Raw genomic sequence first — 25,299 nt, forward strand, 5'->3', positions numbered from 1 at the left:
GTGGGAATTAAATAAGGAAGGGGAGAAAGCCCCCCCCCCCAAAAAAAACCCCAGACAGGAGGTGGGAAAGGCATTCCCAGGGTTAACAGTCCCAGTTACAGCAACTATTATATTCATATAAAAATCAGAGGAGATCACAAGAGACTAGGGCCCTGTGGGACTTGACATCTTTCCGCAGGGCCTGCAAGACAGAGCTGTTCCACCAGGCCTTTAGCCAAGGCACAGCCTTTGACAATCCTCACAGAACTCTAGCCCAATAGTTGCCATTAATTTGATTTGAACTGATTTTATAATGTAATGATTTTAGAATGTTGTATTATTTTACTGTTGTTACCCACTCTGAGCCCGGCTTCGGCTGGGGAGGGCGGGATATAAATAAAATTTTATTTTTATTATTTTTATTACTCCCCTATCTGACTTACAGAAGACATCAGACGGCAACCCTGTATGGGGATTTTTTCCAATGTCTAATGTTTTACAATTTATGTGCTGTAAGCTCCCAAGTTTGCTCAGCAGGGTATAAATAATAAAATTATTATTAATTTATGTTGTTGTTGTTGTTGTTCCCCGCGAGGTGGAAGATAAAATAAATGGAAACAGGAAGGGAATTCAGTGTTCAGAGCACTGCTCTCTCCCCTTTGACCTTTTCGTCACTCTACTCCGTGAATTCCCGCCGCCATGACACCAGAGGCAAGAGAGGCAGAAACCCTCCTGGCAGCTGAGTAGAATAAACACAGCTCCGTCAGGAGAATAAAGAGCGGAGCAATTTCCCCACCTCCTTTTCCCCATTTGTCTCGTAATTACCACTCTTTCTAACTTGTGCTTTTTAAAAAACTTTTTAAATCTGAGGGCGGCCAACAGAAATCCTGACACGTATTACCTTCAAGGACCGAATAGCGGGGAGAGGGGGGGGCGTGGAGGAGAGAAGGTGAGCAAGAAAACAAAAGGCTTCTCGGGGCAGCCGATTGGGCGTGACGTCAAGGGCAAGACGCAAACGCACGCACGCGCGAGCGAGGGAAGGAGGGGGAACGACGCGAGCCGGGCCGCTGATTGGGCGTGACGTCATCCGAGGGGCCGGGCTGGTGTTTGTGCGCGCGTGCGCGAGGCGTTACCCGCCAAATTCAAACCGCCGAAGAGGAGGCGTCGGCTCGTCCGGGCTTGAAGAAGGGAGGCTTCAGCGCCGAGGAGGCCGCGCTTCCCGAGAGAGGAACTTCAGCTGCTCGGTTGCGGCAAACAGACAGGCGAGGATAAAACGGCGACTTCATAGGCCTCTGGGTAGGAATGTTCTTCGGCAGGAGCCAGAAAGAGCCCCCCTCCCCCCCAAACATGGATTATTATTAGTAGTATTATTGTTATTGTTAAGCTCCCCACCGCGAACATAGTTTGCTGCTGCTGCTGTTGTTATATTGGGATTATTATTATTATTATTATTATTATTATTATTATTATTAAATATTATTAATATTATTATTTTATTTTGCTTCTTATTATTCCAGTGAAGCTCTTTTTTCTTTTTAAAGTGTTTAATGGTGTTACAGTGCTGCTATGAAGCAGAACCATAGGATAACATTTAAACACAATTCCACTGCACTGCCTAAATGACGCTACCTTGTTTTTTGCTTTTTGTTGAACAAGGTTTATTATTATTATTATTATTATTCCAGTGAAACTTTTCTTTTTCTTTATTAAGTGTTTAATGGTGTTACAGTGCTGCTATGAAGCAGAACCATAGGATAACATTTAAACACAATTCCACTGCACTGCTTAAATGACGCTACCTTGTTTTTTGCTTTTTGTTGAACAAGGTTTATCATTATTATTCCGGTGGGACTTTTCTTTTTTAGGTGTTTAATGGTGTTACAGTATCCTATGAAGCAGAACCATAGGATAACATTTAAACACAATTCCACTGCACTGCCTAAATGACGCTACCTTGTTTTTTGCTTTTTGTTGAACAAGGTTTATTATTATTATTATTATTATTCCAGTGAAACTTTTCTTTTTCTTTATTAAGTGTTTAATGGTGTTAAAGTGCTGCTATGAAGCAGAACCATACGCTAACATTTAAACACAATTCCATGACACTGCTAAATGAGGTTGCCTTGTTTTTGTTGCCCAGCCTTATCTAAACAAGTGGTGCTAAACAAGTGGTGCTTCAGATTAAGAACAGTTTCAGGTTAAGTACGGGCCTACGGAACGAATTAAGTACTTAACCTGAGGTACCACTGTATTAGTTAAATTCACAGGCAGCTCTCGGTCCCAACATCACAGCATAAAAATTCAAGAAAAGAAAAGTAAAGAAACACACAACATGGGCGAAATAAGCAAGCGGGAGGGGAACCTTTAACCGTGCCCCCCCCCCAATAGCTCCCACTTCCAAGAACCCCTGAAATTAAAAATAAGCAATCACCTGTTCGGTATCAACCCCTTTGCACGCATACATTTCACAAAGGTTGGTGAGAGAATTTGGGTAGGGACTGCAGAAACTGGTTGTTGATTCCTCCCACCTCCCCACCTTGCAGCGGTTTAAAAGTTGTACTTGACTTTTTCTTTTTAAGGCAGACCGCCTTACAAAATGGATAACTGCACCTTTCCGAGGTACAGTGAGAATGACATCATCACGCACATCCGCAGCTGTTTGCTCACAGCAAACGAGGCCAAAACCTTCTCCAAGGGTGACTTATTTCCAAACGTCAAGGTAAGTGCTGTAAGAGAGTGGATTTATGGCACAGAATCAAAGTGCAGCACTGCGGTGGGTAAAATATGCATTTGATTTTTCCCTGTGTACAGAGCCAGAATGAGTGAATTTAGCCAAAGTAGCTGTTTGCATGTAAATATGTCGCTTTAACTCAGCGCTATGGTAGCGTAGCATATGACTGTATGGCAAAACAGACCCAGCTCAGGGGGTGGAATTGTAGAATTGTAGAGTTGGAACTGACCGCGAGAGTCATCTTGTCCTGCAATGCAGGAATCTCAACTAAAGCAGCCGTGGCAGGTGGCTATCCACCCTCTGCTTAAGAGCCTCCAAGGAAGGAGTTAAGCAACTTCTTAAAGAGTCCATTCCTCTGTTGAATAGCTCTTATTTTCTGAAAGACCTCCCTGATGTTTAGTTGGAATCTCCTTTCTTGTTACTTGAATCTCTTTGTGTTCTAGCCTCTGGATCAGGAAAAAAATAAGCTTGCTCCATCTTCCATATGGCTAGTGTAATATCAATGAGATGCAGCAAGTATTGGACTGGCACCCACAAACCCGCTTCCCACGCTTCAGGGAGGAGTTTTGAAGCATTTTGTTCTGTGTTTGTTTAACCACAGCTTGTTGCATCATCTGGACCAACAAACTGGTTAATGTTAATACTTGCTACTTGAAAACCAACCAGCGTCAGACTGGATTACCAAGCTGACTTCCAACTAGCCGTAGTTAAGATCTGTGGGTGTTTTTATAATTTCTTATGTTCTATTTTTGTACTAGTTACAGATTGGTAGCCGTGTTGGTCTGCCATAGTCAAAACAAAAAAAAATTAAAAAAAATTGTGTATCTGAATCTGTGTATCTGAAGAAGTGTGCATGCACACGAAAGCTCATACCAAGAACTAACTTAGTTGGTTTTTTAGGTGCTACTGGAAGGATTTTTTTTTGTTTTGACTATTTTTGTACTGGTCATGAGGGTGAAGTGTGAACCTGAGTCTCTTCCTGTAGCTCATTCCCCATGGTTTAGTGTGGCATTCAAATGTTGCTATTGTGCAGAAACGTACTATTATTAATATATGCATTTGTTAAAAAAAATTGCCTCTGGCAGTGGAAAGTGAAATAAATAAAATCTAAACTTAGTCTGGTTTGCCATGGCAAATAAAATTTCACCTCTTCTTAGCCTGAAGTGCTGCAGATGATCTTTATGAGAGCCTTGCAAGTTGTGTATGGAATCCGCCTGGAACACTTTTATATGGTAAGTATATAAACAAGACATGGGGGGAAAGTGCAATGAATCCAGAGTATAATGGAACCGTAGTTATTTTTAGTGGAGAGTTTGGGGCACCTTAAAAACCAACAAATTTATTTGCTATATTTGCCAGTCGTGGTAAACTATAAATCATTGTTCACCACTCACAAGCAAATTATGCCCATTTAGCCTCTCCTTTTTCACGTTGGAGGAAAAGCAAGCCATAGTGTTGCATCCAAACCAGGGATCATTGTTTATTGGGATCCACACTAGGGCTTTCTGTGGTGGGTGAGTGCAGCCGTTGTTTGGCTTAGGCTGCAAGAAATCACATTAGGCCTTAAGGTGTCTTCAACATTCTTAGCCTATTACAGCAAACATGGCTTCCCCACTCAGAACAGTCAGTCATTTTCATAACGCAGGAGATAATGCTAATTTGAAGCTCTTGTGTATTTATGCAGAGTTATAGCAGACACAGGTTGCGCTGTGGTCTAAACCACTGAGCCTAGGGCTTGCCGATTGGAAGGTTGGCAGTTCAAATCCCTGCGATGGGGTGAGCTCCCAGCTCCTGCCAACCTATCGGTTTGAAAGCACGTCAAAGTGCAAGTAGATAAATAGGTACTGCTCCAGCGGGAAGGTAAACGGCGTTTCCGTGCGCTGCTCTGGTTTAGCCAGAAGCGGCTTAGTTTTGTGTGCCTTGGTGCCATGAACATCAGGACATCTCAGTAGACCAAAACCACAGGCTACATTTTATGGGTTAAAATTGGTCCACAACTTTATTGATTGCAAATGTCAGTGAGTTTGGCATGGCACTGGGTCGGTCACCATCCAGCAGGTGGGCTAGAAGGATACCAGGAGTCAAAGCTGAATCTAGGATTGACCCATGGCATACATCAAATGGATGCAACCCCCACAGTCTTGCTGCGTTGTGTAGTGCTGTGGCCCTCAGCCCCTGCCTGGGCTTATGGACAGAAGCCCCTTCCCTGGGATTCCTTTAATGGGATACCACCCCACCCCAGAGGGGGAAGCAGAGGCTCCCAGTTCCCCCTTTGCCAACAACTAGGAACCAACCCAAATGCCATATCTTCCAGTGTTGTGACGATGGCTGTAAGGAAGGCAAAACCCAATTTGTCTGATGGGAGAAATTCCTGCCTGGACCCAAATACGGTGACAGTAATGACCACAGCAAAGTCCATAAAGGTAACAAGGCAATTGAAAAACAGAACATTATAAACCATGAATATAGGTCCTGAGCGAAGGCCATTCTGGCTTTTAAATGCTGGGAGTCCTGAAGACTCCTGAGAATCAGTCTCAGGCCCACATGCTCTGTCTGCACATGATTGGACAAATCACAGGCAGGAATTCTGAATTCCAGCAGCCACCAGGAGAGGGGAATTTGTCTCCTGTTGGTCACCGGAAGCAAGACCCACAGTGGTATGGCAGATGGTGGCAGTAAAGGCACTGAGCCGCAAATGCTGTGTTACCCCTGGAGGGGGTGAGCAGATAAGAATACTACGAAAAGAATTTTTTCAGATTTGTCTGAAGAATTAAGTAAAGAAATTGCATCTCTTTACTGATTGTGTTTACTGATTCCTAGATGCCAGTGTCCTTTGAAACTCCATATCCCCAGATTTTTGATGGCTTCCTGCCAATAGCGAATCTCTTTACTAACATGTGAGTATGCTGAAATCACATTCTGTACACTCATTTTTATCCTTTGAAATGGATCTGTGAACGTATTTTGTATGGTTTGATTTAATTTTTTTTTCATTGTGTTCATCTTTTATTCTAGTAAGACATTAAATTTGTTGCAGGTTTTGTGAGTTCAGGTATAGATATTGTGGCTTTGCCTGGGTTATGGAGCTGCCTGGCTCAGGAGATCTATCTAGCCCCTCCTGATGCTTTTAAAAAAAACTTTTCTTTGTTCCAGCAGGCTGGGGCTGTTGAGTTTTTAATAGCTTAATGATCCTTCGTCCTCAGTGTGTTTTTAATCTGTTGTGCCCATCTCTTGCTTTTATTGCACTGTTTTCATGACTTATTTTTGTAATTTTCAATTTTCTTGAAGCTACATTGGGTGTTGTAATAGTGAGGGAAGAGCATTTTCTCAAATACATAAATGTATTTTCTCAAATACATAAATCTTGTGTAAAGGCTGATCTTGTTCTGCTAAATTTGCAAGCCGAGTTCAAAGTTCTACTCTGCTGGGCTTTGCACCACAGCTTTTTCAAGTGCTGTGTCACATGCAGTGTGTTTCATAGAGTTAAGCCCATGCTTCTGCTAGATATCTTTATTTTAAAAACAACAACAAATTTTAATTCTTCGGATTCAGAGCGCTAAGATAAAATCTGCAATCCTAAACATGTTTACTAGGGAGTAACCCCATTAAAAGATCTGTCAGGTTCTAATCGTTTGCCCTTATAATAAGTTTATAAGTATATGTTGAGTCTATTTTAAAAATGCTTAATGTTTTGTACAATTGACAGGGAACGCTTTTTTCCGCTCTGCCGTGTCAACGACTTCCAGATTGCTGACCTTCTAAATCCAAGTAAGCTTTTAATGTCTCTTGTGTGTTCTAATGTGTTGTGTCTTGACAATTCTCGGTTTCATCTTGAGGGAATTGCCACCGAGGGCTCACTGGTTGCAGTTTGGTTGGGATTCTGTTTCGCAGTCGCAGTGTTCCCCACAGCAAGGGTTCGTCTGGGGGAATTTCTGCACTAGCACTACCCAGGATGTGTTGTGCAGTCACGGATTTTTATTGCACGACTGCCTGTCCTCCAGTTTGTTAGGACTGCTCAGGCCCAGGTTCAAATTAGTGCAGAATAGTGCGCGCCCTGGAAATGATCTCTTTCAGCTTTGGCCTTCTGGAAGAAGGTACAGGGTTATAAAGACTAGGACTAGCCACCTGAGAAACAGTTTCTATTCAAATGCAATTTTGGTTTTAAACGCAGTGTAAGGTAGTCTCTGGGGACGCGGGTGGCACTGTGGGTTAAACCACAGAGCCTTGGACTTGCCGATCAGAAGGTTGGCGGTTCGAATCCCCACGATGCGGTGAGCTCCCGTTGCTCGGTCCCTGCTCCTGCCAACCTAGCAGCTCGAAAGCATGTCAAAGTGCAAGTAGATAAATAGGTACCGCTCTGGCGGGAAGGTAAACGGCATTTCTGTGCGCTGCTCTGGTTTGCCAGAAGCAGCTTAGTCATGCTGGCTACATGACCCGGAAGCTGTACGCCGGCTCCCTCGGCCAGTAAAGCGAGATGAGCACCACAGCCCCAGAGTCGGTCACGACTGGACCTAATGGTCAAGAGTCCCTTTACCTTTAAAGGTAATCTCTATGGGAGTATATTGTATTTAATTATGGGGTATCAGAGTTTTTAGGGGGTTAACCAGGCTGGGATAGCAGGCTTGTTGGTTTCTGAATGTCTGATGTAGATTTTCAATTTCGTCGTTCTGTATGGGACAATGACAATAAAGATTATTGTATCGCTGGTTAAGCTGTAAAGATCACGGGGGGAACCTTGGGCCAGTCAGGTCTTCCAGTTACAATGGTTGCTGTCACAGGGTAGAATTGCAGCCAAGCGGAAGGCGCATCTTGCTACGGGAGGAGGAAACAAGTCCTGAACTTTATTCCATTAACATTTTATCATCAAAAACTGATAAGAGACATGTCTTAGCGTCCAAGGCGACCTCCCTGCCAACAAGGTGCCTGCAGGCCACCTTGGGTCCCAATCTCCATAGCAGCCCACTTCTAGGAATTGTGTACATGCATGGCATATATACATCCCCCCATGTATGCCAGTATGTTCCTCTCGTCTTACGACCCCGCCAGCGTGAAAACTGAAGTTTTAATTAATTCATTTTCCTAGTGGATCTTTACGACAGCCCTGTAAATATTGTTGTTTTGTTAGTTACTGTGTTATGTGTTTTTGTGTTCATATTGCAAACCACCCTGTGATCCTCAGATGAAAAGCAGTACAGATATTTAATACAGTGGTGCCCCGCAAGACGAACGCCTCGCAAGACGAAAAACCCGCTAGACGAAAGGGTTTTCCGTTTTGGAGGCGCTTCGCAAGACGAATTTCCCTATGGGCTTGCTTCGCAAGACGACAGCATCGTCCCGATGCCGGGCGGCGGGGCAGGAACGCCTCCCGCCGCCGCCCGGCATCGGAACGATGTCCCGAAGCCGGGCGGCGGGGCCGCGAAGCCTGGGCGCACTGGCAACTCTCCGCAAGGAGCGCTCCCGCTGCTTGCAGAGAGGTCCGCGAAGCCTGTCCTGGACCTCTTCTGAAGGCAGGCGGGGGGCAAAAGTCTTTGTCCCCCCTGCCTGCCTTCCCAGGGGCTTTTAAATCGCCCCGGACAGCGGAGAAGTCCTCCGCTGTCCCGGGCGATTTTAAAATGCCGCCGCCAGAAGAGGTCGGGGGAAGGCGGTTTCCATAGGAACGCATTAATTGATTTTCAATGCATTCCTATGGAAAACCGTGCATCGCAAGACGAAAAACTCGCAAGATGAAGAGACTTGCGGAACGAATTAATTTCGTCTTGCGAGGCACCACTGTACATAAATGAGCCCATAAGAGTCACTAGCTTGCACATTTTTTTAGTAATTTAGCTGTAATTAAGGTTCGTTCTTGGTTTACAATTCATGATTTGTCTGGAGGGGGCAAACTATGAATCCAGGTTTGGATGACACACTGAGCCAAACCGTGGCATAGCTCTAGTAGCATGGCAGCAGGAGATGGCGGGGGCAGTATGCATAGGTGCCGTTCTTATTTCTGGGAACTTGTGCATTTGTGTTAAGCCCTGGTTTTGGCTTGGTGTTAAATGCAAAAAGAGCCATATTGTTTATTGCAGAGACTGATCAGCATCTACTAGTGTTGATCTCTGGGTGATTTTCAGTAGGTTAGCAAGATTGCATGATAATAGTAAAAACTCACCCACCCACAGTTTTAGTCTGTTGAATTGGGATACTGGAAACGGCGGGAGTTGTGATGAATTTTTGTGTGAAAGTTCAGTTTTCCGGTTCTTACTGCAGTTTCCAACAACAGCATTAGGATAAAGTCTGAAAAAACAATAGCAGAACTACATGTACAGTTCCTGAAAATATTCCATTAGACATGCTGTGGCCAGCTCAAAGGGGATCTCTTTTCTGAAACTTTACGATTAACTCCCTTGATTGTACCCCGCACACGATATTCATGGCTTCCCGAGTTTCTATGTATCATTTGTATGTGGTAGATTCCATCTATTGTGGGTTTAAACTTCAGGCGGCTTTTTGAATTTGAAAAATTGTATGCCCCATATGTCTTACAAAAGCATTTCCTTTTATGTTGCTCTTCCAGAAGCCAAGAGGACAGCTCGTTTTTTGAGTGGCCTCATTAACTTCCTTTTCTTCCGTGACTCGCGTCGTGAGGTCTACCTGGAAATCCAGAGCACGTTTGTAAGATTAATTACAGGGTTTGGGGTTTCTAGACTTTGCATGTCACAACACAAAGATCACTCCATAGTATCATTTCATAGAATCATAGACTAGTACTGACAAAATGAAGCTGTGGGCAATAGGATATATGCAGTCTTTCAGTTTCTTTTGAATAAACGACAGTTTGGCAGAAAGTGGGACAGCAGGAGGCAAGATAAAAATATCCCAGTTTAGAAAGTTGATCCTACTTCCTTTAGTTTGCCTAACTCCCTACCAGCTCTTTGTTCTACAGGACACCTCAAATCTTCCTTTCAACAGCAACTATGAGAAATAGTGGGTGGTGGAGTCATGGGTTTCAACGAAAGGCAGGTCAAGGAGGGGAAGAAGATTCAGACAGAGATAGGGGTGTAATAGGTGACAGCAGAAAGGGACTTCAGAGGCAAAGTTTAGGGATTTGGTGGTTGTGGGGTAGGAAGCCAAGGGGGGATATAGGATTGCCAGGTGGGTTCTTGTTCTTTTGGAATGCCACCTGTTGCCAGAACTAAGAGAAAGACCCACACCTAATGAAATTATTCCCTTTTAAACAACCTTTTAGTTAAGATACAGGACTCTGGATATAAAGGCTAACAAGTTTGGCAAAACCCAAAAGGCAGTGAGGGAAGGGTATGGGGATCTGAACTTCACAGACTGATAATTAGCCAGTTGGTTCTCTCTCAGAATAGGAGGAGATCCAGTGTGAGTTCTCACATCAGTCACTGGAGACATGCTTCGTAGAATTGGTAGTAGGCCTGGGCGAAGTAACGGTGCATCGCCCAGGACCGGTATAAGGGGCAGACTGATGGCAGCTTCACCTGGTGGCATATCACAGGTGAAACTGATGGTGCTCATGAGTCCCCCTGCTACCAGCGCTGCTTTCAACATCGGGCTGCTGGTAGCAGAGGGACTTGGCGGTGGTTTCACCTGCAGTGTACCGCTGAGGGTGCAATGTACATGCAAGCTGGAGAGGTACGGGGCTCGCTCAGCTGGGGGACGGGAACCCTCTCTCCCCAGTTGTGCCTTGCAAACAAGCTGCGTTGTTCCAGCAGCGAGGCACTGGGGTGAAAAGTGCCTTGGCTTCCGTGGTGAGAGCTGAGGCAGTTTCCCCCTGCACCTTGCAAGCTGGGGCCATTGCAGCTCGTTGTTTCAACATTGCAAAGTATTGCCAGACCACAATGTTTGGCTGGTGATGCATCGCGATGTTGAAAACCAGACATCCCCCAGCCCTAGTTGGCAGCAGAGGTTTCCTCCCAGTTCTTGTACCTAGAGGTACCGCACTGCAGGGCCTTTCATTTACTTCTTCCTCCACGTGCTTCTGCTAAATATGCCTACCAGGATGTAGTCAGATGGGGCTGAAGGGCCACTTTGCTGAAGCGAAGTGGGTCTGGGTGCAGTTGGTGCCCGTGTACATGAATGTCTGGGAACTCCTTGCAGGCCACCTTGGGTCCCATGGTGGAAGAAAGGCAGTGTATGTAAATGTAAGAAAGTGAAGAAATCTTTCCCCCACATGCCTTGCCTTCAGACAATCATCTTACCATCAGGGTGAAGGAATAACGTGTGGTAAGTTTGGAATTCCAATCTCAAAAAAGTCAGGCTGGAACACCTTACTTTTGTAGCAGCAGCAGCAACTCCCTGTATGGAAAGTGCTCCTATTTCCACTGTGGAAGTTAGGAAGAGCCACTCATGGTTTTGACTCCTCCCCCCCCCCCCCAGCATGATAGGCCTCTAGGTTAATGAACCTTGCAGACGGTCATCACTCTATATGACATTCAACTGTCTTCAGAAAGTCGTGGAATCTTGAGTCTATAAAGTACAGTACTATAGGCTAAAAACAGTCCCTGCTTCAGTTGGACCTAAGCACAGGCCCAGGTAATATGCAAGTTCTCTGGCCTGTAAGATCAAACTGTTTTGTAGACCCAAGTGTACATTTTGAGTTGCATGCAATGTAAACCGTTTTTTGTGTTTTTTTTTGCAGAAATCAGCTGTGGAAAAAGAGCAGCGACTTCAAACAGCAATTCAGGAGGCAACATTGAAGTTGGAGAAACTTGAGTAAGTCAACTAAGAGTTGGATACCACACTTTAAAGCAGGGGTCAGCCAACTTTTTCAGCAGGGGGCAGGTCCACTGTCCCTCAAACCTTGTGTGGGGCCGGACTATATTTTGAAAAAAAGAATGAATGAATACCTATGCCCCGCAAATAACCCAGAGATGCTTTTTAAATAAAAGGACACATTCTACTCATGTAAAAACACGCTGATTCCCGGATGGTCCGTGGGCTGGATTTAGAAGGCGATTGGGCCGGATCTTAGTTTGCCTACCCATGCTTTAAAGCAACCTTTGGAATTTAAGGGACAGTTCCTAGGGCTCCAGAGTATGGAAATACATGAATTACGCCTTAAGACAGGCATGCCTTTCCATACAATCTGTACTCTTACTTGGAAATGGCAAGAATAAACAGTGCTTACCTGTCCTCTGTGCAATCTCTTTCTGCATTCTACTAGGGCTGGACGCTACCAGTTTCCAACTTTGTGATGTATCCCCAGCCAAACATTGCAATATTGTGATGTTGAAAAGCAGAGGGAGGAATGAGCCGTATTGGCCAAGGTACCGGAGGGAAACCACCTCATTTCCCTAGGTGGGAACGGCAGCTAAAGGAGGAACAAATTGCATCCGTCCTGGTGCCTCACAGGGCCAGGGCCAATGCAGCTCATTCCTCCCACTACATTTTAGCATCCCGCTGCATATAAAGCCATGCTAGTTCGATGTGCCAACTAACCTTAGATGGAATTGTTCAGTGCTGAACATTAATTCCAGCGTGCCAATGCGTTCTTGAACCTACAAACTTTAAGGAAATTGTAACTCTTTTTCTCTGGTAGGGAGTAACACACAGCAAGTTCAGGGGGTGCTGTCAGATTGAATCATTTTACCTTTCTCCCACAGTCAGCCCCTGCCTACAGGAGAGTAAAGTAAAGCCTAATCTCCAGCTCACTTTTGGACTGTTCTGTTTTCTCCTTGTGCATAAATACTTCTGTCTTCTAAGTGGGAGGGAATTTATATGCAATATCAAAGGAATCTGCAGGCAGAGGTCTGCTGGCCATGCTATTAGGTTACCGTGCTAGCAAGCACTGGGACCTATGCTTTTAAACTTGTTTATAAATGACCTAGAGTTACGAGTGAACAGTGACATGACCAAGTTTGCTGATGATATTAAATTGTAGGTAAAGGTAAAGGGACCGCTGACCATTAGGTCCAGTCGTGGCCGACTCTGGGGTTGCGGCGCTCATCTCGCTTTACTGGCCAAGGGAGCCGGCGTACAGCTTCCGGGTCATGTGGCCAGCATGACTAAGCTGCTTCTGGCGAACCAGAGCAGCGCACGGAAACGCCGTTTAGCTTCCCGCCGAAGCAGTGCTTATTTATCTACTTGCACTTTGAAGTGCTTTCGAACTGCTAGGTTGGCAGGAGCAGGGACCAAACAACGGGAGCTCACCCCGTCTCAGGGATTCGAACCACCGACCTGATTGGCAAGTCCTAGCTTCTGTGGTTTAATCCACAGCGTCACCCGCTTCCCTAAATTGGGACTAAATTGTACAGGGTCATTAAAAAGAAGGTGATTTTGAAGAGCTTCAAAACCTCTCTAAACTGAGTGAATGTGTGGTGGTGGTAATAATACTACTACTAATAATATATATTTTTTTTTATACCCTGCCCATCTGGCTGGTTTTCCCCAGCTACTCTGGGCGGCTCACAGCATATATAAAGCACAATAAAATAACAAACATTAAAAACTTCCCTAGAGAGGGCTGCCTTCAGATATCTGCTAAAAGTTGTGTAGTTCTTTATCTCCTTGACATCTGACGGGAGGGAGTTCCACAGGGAGGGTGCCACTACCAAGAAGACTGGACAGCTCATATGCAGTAGGACTACATTTGGTTTAGACAAGTCTTTTAAGCAAATCAATCTGAGAGATGTTAGTTGAGAGAATGCTTCACGTTTATACACTTAAAAATAAAAAAATCCTAAATTTAGCAGCATCCTGTACGTTGTGAAAATTGGGGATGAATCCAGTGAAGTCATTGCACTTGTGAACTTCAGCTCACCCACCAGAACGCCCCCTCTCTTCCTACATCGCTCTCCCCGCCACCAGATATAGGGAACGGGCAAGGGAAAGCTCAGCTGCATGCAGAGCCTTTGGTGGGATACTGCTCTTGAGACTGACCCAGAAACTCCAGCGGGTGCAGAATGCCGCGGCGAGACTCCTTACGGGGTCCTCACTGCGAGATCACATTCACCCGGTGCTATACCAGCTGCACTGGCTCCCGGTGGAGTACAGAATCAGGTTTAAGGTGCTGGTTTTAACCTTTAAAGCCCTATACGGCCTAGGACCCTCATACCTACGGGACCGCCTCTCCTGGTATGTCCCACGGAGGAACTTACAGTCTTCAAACAAAAACATCCTGAAGGTCCCAGGCCACAGAGAGGTTTGGCTGGCCTCAACTAGAGCCAGGGCTTTTTCAGCTGTGGCTCCGATCTGGTGGAACGCTCTGTCACAATAGACTAGAGCACTGCAGGACTTGACACCTTTCCGCAGGGCCTGCAAGACAGAGCTGTTCCACCAGGCCTTTGATCAGGGCACAGCCTGACTCCCTCCTTTGGCAATCTTCACAGAACTTTACCCTAATGGTTGCCATCAATTTAAGTTGAATTAATTTTAATGAAATTATTTTAGAATGTTGTATTATTTTATTGTTGTTAGCCGCCCTGAGCCCAGCTTCGGCTGGGGAGGGCGGGATATAAATAAAAATTATTATTGTTGTTATTATTATTCTGTATGTGCAGTACTGTTCCTGCAGATCAAGAGGCAGAGTTCAAGGAGCTCTCTCAGGATATTCAAGAGCTGGAGCAAAAACTGAACCATGAATATCGGCAGAAAACGGTGTGTGTTCTTTCTTACAGAAGTCAGCTGGGGATCCAAAGTTGCTTTGCTATTAAATAATTTTTCTTTAGTTTTTGTCTTTGCTGGAGAGTGTTGAACGCCTTGTCCTTTAAATTTCTCTTGTTACCATTTGTGGAACATTAAAGTAAATGGCATGAGTGGTTGCCTCTCCTTTTGGGGGTGCATTTGGAATTTTAAGATGATGGGCACCAGTCCCAAAATGGTTGTTGCTAGAGGTGCGGCTGAGCAAAATGGTTGCCACCTCCAAAATAACTGAAAAGGAGATGGCAACATAAAATGGTTCAAATATGGAAAAATCTATTCACTTTTTTAAACAAAATATGTTTGAAAAATCTTGCTTCTTTTCCGCGGTCTTGCTCATTATGCTGTGCTGCTGTAGATAAGAGCAAGAAAATAAAAGATAGCTGATTCCAGGAATAATTCTGAATTACTAGAGCCAGCCATAGAAACATGCTGGCATCTCTCTCATTTGAGTGGGGGCTTATGACAGCCCTGCGCAGGAGCAATATGAGAGAAAGAGACCAGCTTATTTGCATTGGGCATCTATCTACTGCCATTATTTCATCTATGGTCCTGTGGGTATGTTGTTCCCCTAGCTTTCTACAAAACGGCTCTATAATCTGAAGGACGACATGTGCGGTAAAAGTCTTAGGTTCTTCTAGAGTTCAGAGTGAGCCCTTTCGAATTTCATTTCTTGACTAGCAAAAGTGATTGTTCTTTCGTACTAGGCTATTTTGCAAGAACAGATCTCCCAGAAGAAAACAGAAGTTGCAGAAAAAGCACAGAAGCTGGTAAGTGGAGCTCAGTGGGGAGCTGGAATGGTAGTCTTGAAGAAATAGCAGCATATGTTTATCTCCAACTAGCTATATTTGATATGGGAATCCTTAGTTTTAAAACAGTCTTAAGAAATGCCTGTCACTGAAATTTTCATTTGAGAGGTATTTGTTATTGGTTACCACCAGCAACTTACGACAACAAATTTGCTGAAAAATGGAGTAAATTCTGTCCTAAGCATTTACAAATTTTCATTACCCCCCCCCCAAAAAAAAGATTCATGTGATGCTTGTGATAGAGCAGTAACAAAACAACAACAAACCTATGGTTACGTGAAACGTACTCGATAAACACACAAGACGTAATTGGCTGTACTTTTGAATAACTAAAGTATACTATTCATTGTATCAAATTGTTAATTTCAACGGAAGTCTCATAAAGTTCAACGAAAAAAGCAGAAGACCCAGTGGATCAGTTCATTCTCTAATCAGTTCATGCATAAAGTCCATACATGTATAAGTGTCTATTTCCTGGAGTCCAATAATCCATCAAGCCCACATCATTTACCCTTTCTTCATCATCTAGAAATTTTTGTGGATGAATCAAGAATTAAAGTGTGTCCTTATAAGTAACGCACAGATAGAAATTCTTTGTTAGGGAATGAATTGATCCATTGGGTCGTCTACCTTTTTCGCTGAACTTTGAGACTTCCGTTGAAATTTACAGTTTGATACAATGAATAGTATACTTTCTTTATTCACAAGTACAGCCAGTTACAGCTTGTGTGTTTATTGTGATAGAGCAGTAGCATGGCTCACCCCCCAGACAAAGCGTAGGAGCAAAGAGAGGAATTTCTGTGTTTGGCATTAAGCCACATATTTCTTCTCTAGACAATATGCTATATTTAATCAATATGAGCCAGTGTGATGTAGTGATTAAGAGCAGTAGTCTTGCAATCTGGTGAACCGGGTTCGCGTCTCCGCTCCTCCACATGCAGCTGCTGGGTGACCTTGGGCCAGTCACACTTCTCTGAAGTCTCTCAGCCTCACTCACCTCACAGAGTGTTTGTTGTGGGGGAGGAAGGGAAAGGAGAATGTTAGCCACTTTGAGACTCCTTAAAGGGAGTGATAGGCAGGATATCAAATCCAAACCTCCTCTTCCTCTTCCTCCTCTTCCTCTTCTTCTCTCAACATTCCACAAGTCCTGAAACATCTCATGGTTTTGGTTTCTACTTTTGTTCTTCTGAATGACCCAAGGTTCACATGAGGTAGTTTTGCACCTGATTTTCAGTAGCAGCCCTATTAATCTAGGAGGTTATATTTTAAACTAGCATGTGATCATGGACACTGCAACGCCAATACCTTTTATTAGTTTGTAAAGTAAAACGTTGGTAAACTCTGTATTCAGCTGTTTACCATTCTTTATAGTGTTGAATAGTGTCTCCTCTACTTTAAGGCAGAATTACCGGCATGCAGCTCCTTGTAGAACAGGTTCCAAAGTTTGGAAATTCAGAAATGGCTGCATGTTGCACTCCTTGTGCTGTGCACGGAAATTAAAGCCTTGACTACTTTAATCAAGTGAAATGGCTTTGTTTTGTCCTGAAGGCAAAAAAAATTGTCACTAACTTCAGTCCAGTAAAAGATGTGCTTCAAAACAGTTGTTCAATATCTAATTTAAACCTGTGGTAACATTAAGAATATTTATATTCTTTGTTAATTAGAATGAGCAAAAACTAACCCTATGCAATCTAAAAGAAGAACAAAAACAACTAAAGTCCAAAATCGCAGATGATCCAGAGGAGCTGGCTACTCGTAAAGAACAACTCCAGCAGACTGTGCAAAAACTCAAGAAAGACAAGGTGAGTCATCTTTTTCCCCTTTGTATTTTATATATCAGCAGCAATTAAACCTGCTGGACAAGTGAGCAAAAACAACTTTCCTCTTGCTTGTTGTGTGCTTCACATGCAGAAAATCTTCCTTTTCTGCCTTATGTTTGCTTATCTGTATGATTGCATCAAAGGAGGAATTGAATGCTTTTTCTGCACCCTTCAGAAAAAAGTATAATAGAATATCTACCTAGAATATTTAGAATGCTGATGTGTTTTTATAGCTTATTGCTGTTTTAATTTTTTGAATCTTTTAATGGCGTTTGCTAATAATTTCATTTTATTCTTTTCCCTTTTATATATAAATTTTATTAAATAAATAATAAATGCATACAAATCCTTCAGAAAATTTTGCTAAGTTCTTGAATGTGGCCAGGTATGGTAGGTTTTCTGAAAAATGTTGCTATACAAAGTGCATGGGATGCTAAAATTCTGCTCAATTTTTCAAAAAAATTATAAAGCAAGAAGTGATCAAGAAGTATGAAAGTTACAGAGACCTGGTAGAAATCTTACCACCGTGCCAGCAGGAGATCCAGTTGTACCAGAAAAAAATGGAAACCCAAGTAGCCAATGTGGCTAAACTGTCAAATATAATAGCAGAGGTATGTATTACGAATTTCTCTCCTTTACATTTTAGCTATGGAACTGTTGCTAAATCTATTTTTTTGGCATTAGCACAACTCTGAGGTTAATTCCTGGTAGGTTCCTGGTACCAAGATGGAGGACTGGATGGGGAAATGAGAAAAATAAGACCCATCATGTGGCAGTCCCTGTGTGTGTGCAGAGAAGGGCAAAGTCAAAAAGGGGCTGTGGACTTAGGGCAATCTTTGCAGCACACAGCCATATATTTCTGACATAAGGAAATAAGGAGAACCTGCTGGGCCGGCAACCTTCTCACAGTGGCCAACCCTGTGCTTATGAAATGTCCTCAAACAGAACCAGAGTGCAGCAGTGCTCTCCTCTCTTGTGCTTCTCCAGTATTCAGATGTAGAATGCAGGTGGCTTGCTGATCAGGAGGTCAGCAGTTCGAATCCCCGCAACGGGGTGAGCTCCCGTTGCTCTGTCCCAGCTCCTGCCAACCTAGCAATTCGAAAGCACGCCAGTGCAAGTAGATAAATAGGTACCACTGTGGCGGGAAGGTAAACGGCGTTTCTGTATGCTCTGGTTTCCGTGACGATGTGCCGTTGAGCCAGAAGTGGTTTGGTCATGCTGGCCACATGACCCAGAAAGCTGTCTGTTGACAAACGCTGGCTCCCTTGGTGAAGGCTGGATGAGTGCCGCAACCCCATAGCCCCCTTTGACTGGACTTAAGTGGCCTGGGGTCCTTTGCCTTTGCCTTATTCATATGCCTTTGAGACTGGAGGTAGAACTTGGTCATTGTAGCTAGTAGCCATTGATAGTCTTGTCCTCTTTGATTTTGTCTTTTAAAGCCACCCAAGTTAGTGGCCATCACAACATATTGTGAGAGCAAATGTGGTTTTTATGAAGCGGTGTGAAAAAGTACTTCCTTTTGACTTTCTTGAATCTTTCAACATTCAGTTTAATTAATGCCCCCAGAATTCTAGTATTATGTCGGGATTCAACCTCAATCCATTGAACGCCATCCCTCCTCCAACTGCAGCCAGAAACTCACATTGCCTGTGTGCCTGGTTCCAATTCAAATGAGAGGTTGAGCTGGGTATCATCTGCATACTGGTCCAGCCCATAATGGTCCCTCATCACCCTGTGACAAATGGGGTGCTTCGGGTTCTGTCCTGGGCCTGTTGTTGTACAACGTTTTTATAAACGACTTGGACAAAGGAATTATGCACATGGGGCCCTCATTGAATTTGCAGATGACACCAAACTGGGAGGGGTAGCTAATGCCACAAAAGACCTTAACAGACTGGAGAACTAGGCCCAAAGTAGCAAAATTAATTTCAATAGGGATAAAGCTTCTATAGTTAGGCAGGAAGAACCAGATGCACAAAGCTAAGACGGGGGACATATGGCTTGCCAATAGTACATGTGAAAAGGATCTAGGTGTCTTAGTAGACCACAAGCTTAACATGAGTCAACAATGTGATGTAGCAGCAAAACACACACACACCTGGAGTACTGTGTCCAGTTCTGGGCATCACCGTTTAAGAAGGATATTGACAAGCATGTAGAAAGGAGGACGAAGATGATCAAGGCTCTGGAAATCCAGGCTTTTGAGTGACGGTTGAGGGAATTGGGTATGTTCAGCCTTGCATAATAGGAGATATGATAGCCATCTTCAAATATCTCAAGGCTGTCACATGGAAGATGGAAAAGGCTTGTTTTCCCCTGCTCCAGAGGGTAGGACCCGAACTAATGGGTTCAAGTTACAAGGAAGAAGAGTCCAACTAAACCTCAGGGAGAACTTCCTGACAATAAGAGCTATTCAACAGTGGAATGGTCCGAGGAGGTCGTGGACTCCTTCCTTGCAGGTTTTAAAGCAGAGGTTGGACAGCCATCTTTCTTGGATGGTTTAGTTGAGATTCCTGCATTGCAGGGGCTTGGTCTAAATGAGCCTTGAGTCCCCTTCCAACTGTTCTATGATCAGAACGTCTACTTTAGCTAAGCTTATTACTATAGAGGCATTTTTCCTCTGCCTGGGAATAAGAAATGTTAATGTAATTGGGAACTAGCATTTCTATTGTGGCTCTCCACCAAAGTCAGTTTAGCTTGGGTTATTGTCTAAACTGGGGGAGAATTATTCCCCTCTTACCCCCAGCAAGACAAGAAACATTTCTGTGCAATGAACTGAGCTATTTTTGCTGATTTGACCATATAAAGCTTGGCTTATATCTCTGATGTGAGTGGGGGCAGGTACGCTCATTTCTAAAAAAAACAACCACCCCAAACATAATTCAGTAGCTCAACAATACTGTGAAGTGACTCTGTATAACCGCTGTTTGTATTTTTTGCATATCAGATACGAACCCTAGAGGACCAGATAGAGAGCAACAAAAGTGAATTAAAGAATGCCAAGATGGAGGAAATAACCTTGAGGAGACTAGTGACTGTGAAGCGGGAGAAACTCACCACTGCCGAAATCAAACTTAAAAAGACATGTGAGGATATTGAACAGCGCAAGCAAGCGATAACTCAGTAAGAATGAGTTAATATTTCTGTTCTTTTTACTTTGCTTGGTATCTTAAAACATCATCATGCAGTTTCAAAATTTGCATTCTGACCAAAGCATACATGTTTATGAAACCCTTTGGGAAGGGGTTGTGCTACTTTGTGAAGACAGTTTTGCTTCTGGCAGGTGGTTTGTCGCAATGCAAGTTGACTTTGAGCACAGTCCTCATTTAAGGCTTCTTTCTTTCATTCTCTTGTAAAAAGGCCACAAAGGCTCCCTCGAAAGTCCGTTTGCCTTTCATGAATCTTTCATAATTTTCTGCCTCTTCTGGTTATCAAGAATCTCGAGACCTGTAGGGAATTTTTGTGCTTGTTTTCGAAAGAGATGCAACACATCTCTTGTTCGTTGGTTTGTTTCTTCTTTCTGCTGCAGCAGATTCACATGGCAACACTTGCCACATCACAGTTCCAATCCCCTCCAAGGAATTAGGACTTTGATGCAGCTTAGCTCCTGAGTTACTTAGAATGCAAGGCCCATTCTTATTTCTCCATCTCAGCCCTCAGGGCAGAAAGGGCATTGGAGGCTCAAGGTGAGCAGCAGGTCTTTGAGTAAATAAGCAAAAGGCTGTGGGACGTGGGTGGCACTGTGGGTTAAACCACAGAGCCTAGGACTTGCCGATCAGAAGGTCGACGGTTCGAATCCCCGTGACAGGGTGAGCTCCCTTTGCGCAGTCCCTGCTCCTGCCAACCTAGCAGTTCGAAAGCACGTCAAAGTGCAAGTAGATAAATAGGTACCGCTCCGGCGGGAAGGTAAACGGTGTTTCCGTGCGCTGCTCTGGTTCACCAGAATCGGCTTAGTCATGCTGGCCACATGACCCGGAAGCTGTATGCTGGCTCCCTTGGCCTATAGAGTGAGATGAGCGCCGCAACCCCAGAGTCGGTCACGACCGGACCTATGTACAGTGGCACCTCTGGTTAAATACTTAATTCGTTCCGGAGGTCCGTTCTTAACCTGAAACTGTTCTTAACCTGAAGCACCACTTTAGCTAATGGGGCCTCCTGCTGCTGCCGCGCTGCTGGAGCACGATTTCTGGTCTCATTCTGAAGCATTATTTCTCAGTTAGCGGAGTCTGTAACCTGAAGCGTATGTAACCTGAAGCGTATGTAACCTGAGGTACCACTGTAATTGGTAAATTTGGGCAGTAGTGACAGGGAGAGCTCATGGAGGGACGGAATAGGAGAAGCAAGAATAATCCTTAGAACTGCTCTCCTTTGGAAAAAGGAGCTTTTTAAAAAAGATAGCTATGATAAAAAAATAAGGTAGCTCTATTGCCATGCCAATAGAACTGAATTCAAGCAAAACGTCTCCCAAAGTTATTTTCAAAACTTCAGAAACAATTGACATCGTTAGTAAACTCAGCTATATGTTTCATATTCTAAAATCCTCATTCCACGGTATTCTTTTGTGAATAGAGTAATATTAATCTAGACCAGGGTTCCCCAAACTTGAGAAACTGCTCCAGGTGTTTTTGGACTACAACTCCCAATTACTACTTAATAGAACTAGGAATGATGGGAATTGTAGTCCCAAAACTGCTGGAGAACCAAGTCTGGGAAACTGGTCTAAACATTCACGAGTAGAGAAACCCAGTTCTGCTTTTGTCTTATTTCAAGATAAAGCATGAAAAAAAACCCCAGATGTAGTGAATCGCCAGTATGTGAACTGACATTTGCTGCTAGTACAATTCTTATCTATGTGGTTTTATTTGCGATCAGTGCTACAATAACTAGTTAATTATTTTCTAGGTACTGCAACAAATTTCAGGAGAAGAGAGGAGCTGTCTGTGAGAAGTTAACAGCAACTCATGCAGAAATCAAGCAGCTCAAAAGTGCTATTCGGCAGCTAAATTACAATGCGGAGAAAGAGAAGTTGAAAGCTCAGGTGAGTGCAAAGTTTAGACATGACGCCGACACATGCATAAGTGGAATAGGTCAAACTTCACAGAAGCCAAGTGGGTAATAATAATAATAACAATTTTATTATTTATACCCCGCCCATCTGGCTGAGCCTCCCCAGCCACTCTGGGCGGCTTCCCAAAAAATATTAAAATACTATAATACATCAAACATTAAAAGCTTCCCTAAAGAGGGCTGCCTTCAGATGTCTTCTAAAAGTCTGGTAGTTGTTTCTCTTTGACATCTGGTGGGAAGGCGTTCCACAGGGTGGGTGGCACTACCAAGAAGGCCCTCTGCCTGGTTCCCTGTAACTTGGCTTCTCGCAGTGAGGGAACCGCCAGAAGGCCCTCGGTGCTGGACCTCAGTGTGTGGGTAGAACGGTGGGGGTGGAGACACTCCTTCAGATATACTGGACCGAGGCTGTTTAGGGCTTTAAAGGTCAGCACCAACACTTTGAATTGTGCTCGGAAACGTGCTGGGAGCCAATGTAGATCATGCTGATGGGGCTTCTGCTGGTGAGAAGAGATACACACTAGTACTTAACGTGCATGGATCCAGAGAGGAACCTGTGGAACATTTTTATAGAGGTTTCTTTCTGCTTGAAATCAACACATCCTCCTACACACACAACACACATGCCAATGGCCCTGAACATATTTAGGTTCCCAATATAAAACATGTTCTCATTGCCTGTAAAGTTACAGGGAACCAGGCAGAGGGCCTTCTTGGTAGTGGCACCCGCCCTGTGGAATGCCTTCCGACCAGATGTCAAAGGAAAAAAAACAACTACCAGACGTTTAGAAGACACCTGAAGGCAGCCCTGTTTAGGGAAGCTTTTAATGTTTGACGCATTGTTGTATTTTAATATTTTGTTGGAAGCCGCCCAGATGGGCGGGGTATAAATAATAAATTATTATTATTATTATTATTATTATTATTATTATTATTATTATTATTATTATTATTACTAATCCAAGATGGTAAAATGGTGGGTATGCTGGTAAAACCTTTGCCAAGAAAAATGACCGAGTTATGCGCTTAAAATTTTGGGAAATATCATTGAAGCACTAGGACCCAGCTCAGAAAGCGTGGTACAGTTTGTATAGAATTCCATAATAAAGGTGAAGGTAAAGGACCCCTGACAGTTAAGTCCAGTTGCGAACAACTCTGGGGTTGCAGTGCTCATCTCATTTACTGGTCAAGGGAGCCAATATTTGCCCTCAGTTTTTCCGGGTCATGTGGCCAGCATGACTAAGCCGCTTCTGGCGAAACCAGAGCAGTGCACGGAAACGCCGTTTACCTTCCCACCGGAGTGGTACCTATTTATCTACTTGCACTGGCGTGCTTTTGAACTGCTAGGTTGACAGGAGCTGGGACCGAGCAATGGGAGCTCACCCCGTCACACAGGGATTCAAACTGCCTTCTGATTGGCAAGCCCTAGGCTCAGTGGTTAAGACTACAGCGCCACCTGCGGCCCAGAATTCCATAATTGCCAGCAACAAAGCACCGGCTGTCATTTATAGAGCTTCACTATGCATCATGTGCTAAGGGTCATATAAAGTCCTTGCATGGCCCTCAAATGGATGTGACAGAGATGAGATGAGGCTGCAGATGATACCATTATATGAAATGCTTTGAAGACAGCAGTCCAGTTTTGTCCTGCTCTGATGAGCTTAGCACATGTCAGAAGTATGCTGAGCTATATAGATTATAGCAGAGGGATATTGACACCTATAGGTTTGTCCAGCATGTTTTTTCCTCGCTCATAACAAGTAACTCTACCTATTTCTCCCCCACCCTGACCCCAAAAGGAGATTTGCCTTAGCCTGAGGGTTGGCTTGCATAAATACCATGAACTTCTGGCAAGTATAGTGGAAAAGACGACATCTGGAAGAGAAGAGAAGATCGCCGAGTTAGCTAAACTGCTTTGAGTTCATATTTCTGCAACTGATTTGTATATATTTTGTTCTGTCTCATTCATCTTTAAGGTTGTATTTCAGCTGTGCGTGAACAATGGTAAAATAAGCATTCTTTTGGCCTTGATTGGCGCGGGAGGGGAGCAAAACTAGACCTAGCTGTACCAACCAATAAATCCTGCTGGAGTGCTTTGTTCAGGCCATCTGTACTTTATTTCTGTTTGCGATTTCATTTTGTTCCTATGCTACAACCATTCTAGCATTTGCAGATCTTTAGTGGTAGGCTTGGTCTTCTCTAAGGAATGGCTGTGCTGCGCAAACAGGCCATGTCCTTGATGTCAGAAAATGCAAGCTCCAGTTCACGTCAATTTCTGCTAGTAAGCTTTGGAGGCTTCCCACAACTTGAAAATGGAAGCATGTGATTTTGTCGTTACAACTGGGAACCATTATTTTTTTTTAAAAAAATTAATGTATACAATAAAGCTTAATACACATGGAGATAATCAGTTTTCTTTATTACAGTACAGTAAATCTGAAACCATTTCTCCCAATATTTTCTTGACACACGCACATGTTTACTATATCTGGTATAAGCCACGTCTTCCAAAGCAAATGCTCTACTCCAAACTTAAAAATGGAAAGCGTAATGCTGGTGGTCAACAAAAGAGGTTTAAGGACTCTCAAGGCAAATCTTTAAAAATGTAGTATAAACACTAACAATTGGGAAACACTGGCCCGCGAGTGCTCCAGTTGGAGAACAGCCTTTGCCAAAGGTGTCATGGGTTTTGAAGACGCCTGAACTCAGGATGAAAGGGAGAAACGAGCTAAGAGAAAGGCACGCTTGGCAAACCCTCACCATGAACTCCCGCCTGGAAACCTATGTCCCCACTGTGGAAGGACGTGTGGATCCAGAATTGGCCTCCTTGGTCTCTTATGGACTCATTGTTAACGCTGCGTTCATGGAAGACAATCTTACTCAGCTACGAGTGATCGCCAAAGAAGAAGAAAGCTGAGGTGGAGGAGGGCTTGCCTGCATGTGGCAACGGGTGTGCTTTCCCACTGTTTGGAGGACACTGTTCGCTGCTTTGTGGAGAGAGATGGGTTAGGCTGCACACTTTCACAGCATTCACATGTAACACAGGGATGAGGTTGGGGGAATATAGAAGAGGGGGTTGCAGTGGTTATCCTATAAGGCTTGTGTTCCCACTTACCTGTGTAGAGTGCTCTGTCCTAGCATTCCCAGGGGTTTGAGTGTGTTGGAGTCAACAAACGTACCTGTTAGGATTCTAGGTTTCTCTCTGTGTTGTGACAGATCAGGGCTGTTCTGTGCAAGCTGTCCTTTCTCCAGA

At 43.9% G+C, this 25,299-nt stretch overlaps 1 protein-coding gene across 2 annotated transcripts; it reads left to right on the forward strand.

The window, feature by feature from the left end:
• Nucleotides 1–1,110: 1,110 nt before the first annotated feature.
• On the forward strand, nucleotides 1,111–24,453 carry NUF2 (NUF2 component of NDC80 kinetochore complex). Of its 2 annotated transcripts, none has more exons than XM_081914916.1 (14): nucleotides 1,111–1,275; nucleotides 2,563–2,698; nucleotides 3,868–3,942; nucleotides 5,531–5,607; nucleotides 6,417–6,478; nucleotides 9,267–9,364; nucleotides 11,355–11,428; nucleotides 14,215–14,311; nucleotides 15,061–15,123; nucleotides 16,827–16,964; nucleotides 17,453–17,593; nucleotides 19,930–20,105; nucleotides 21,885–22,020; nucleotides 23,846–24,453. In XM_081914916.1, the coding sequence occupies exons 2-14, from the start codon at nucleotides 2,576–2,578 to the stop codon at nucleotides 23,963–23,965; spliced, it is 1,380 nt and encodes a 459-aa protein (XP_081771042.1). In that variant the 5' UTR covers nucleotides 1,111–1,275; nucleotides 2,563–2,575; the 3' UTR covers nucleotides 23,966–24,453. The 2 variants fall into 2 exon arrangements, with proteins under 2 accessions (XP_081771042.1, XP_081771041.1); XM_081914915.1 differs by having other exon boundaries at nucleotides 1,112–1,275; nucleotides 2,558–2,698.
• The last annotated feature ends 846 nt before the right edge of the window (nucleotides 24,454–25,299 follow it).

The sequence above is a fragment of the Podarcis melisellensis genome (genome assembly GCF_964234715.1).
Source record: "Podarcis melisellensis genome assembly, chromosome: 6".
Lineage (NCBI taxonomy): Eukaryota > Metazoa > Chordata > Lepidosauria > Squamata > Lacertidae > Podarcis > Podarcis melisellensis.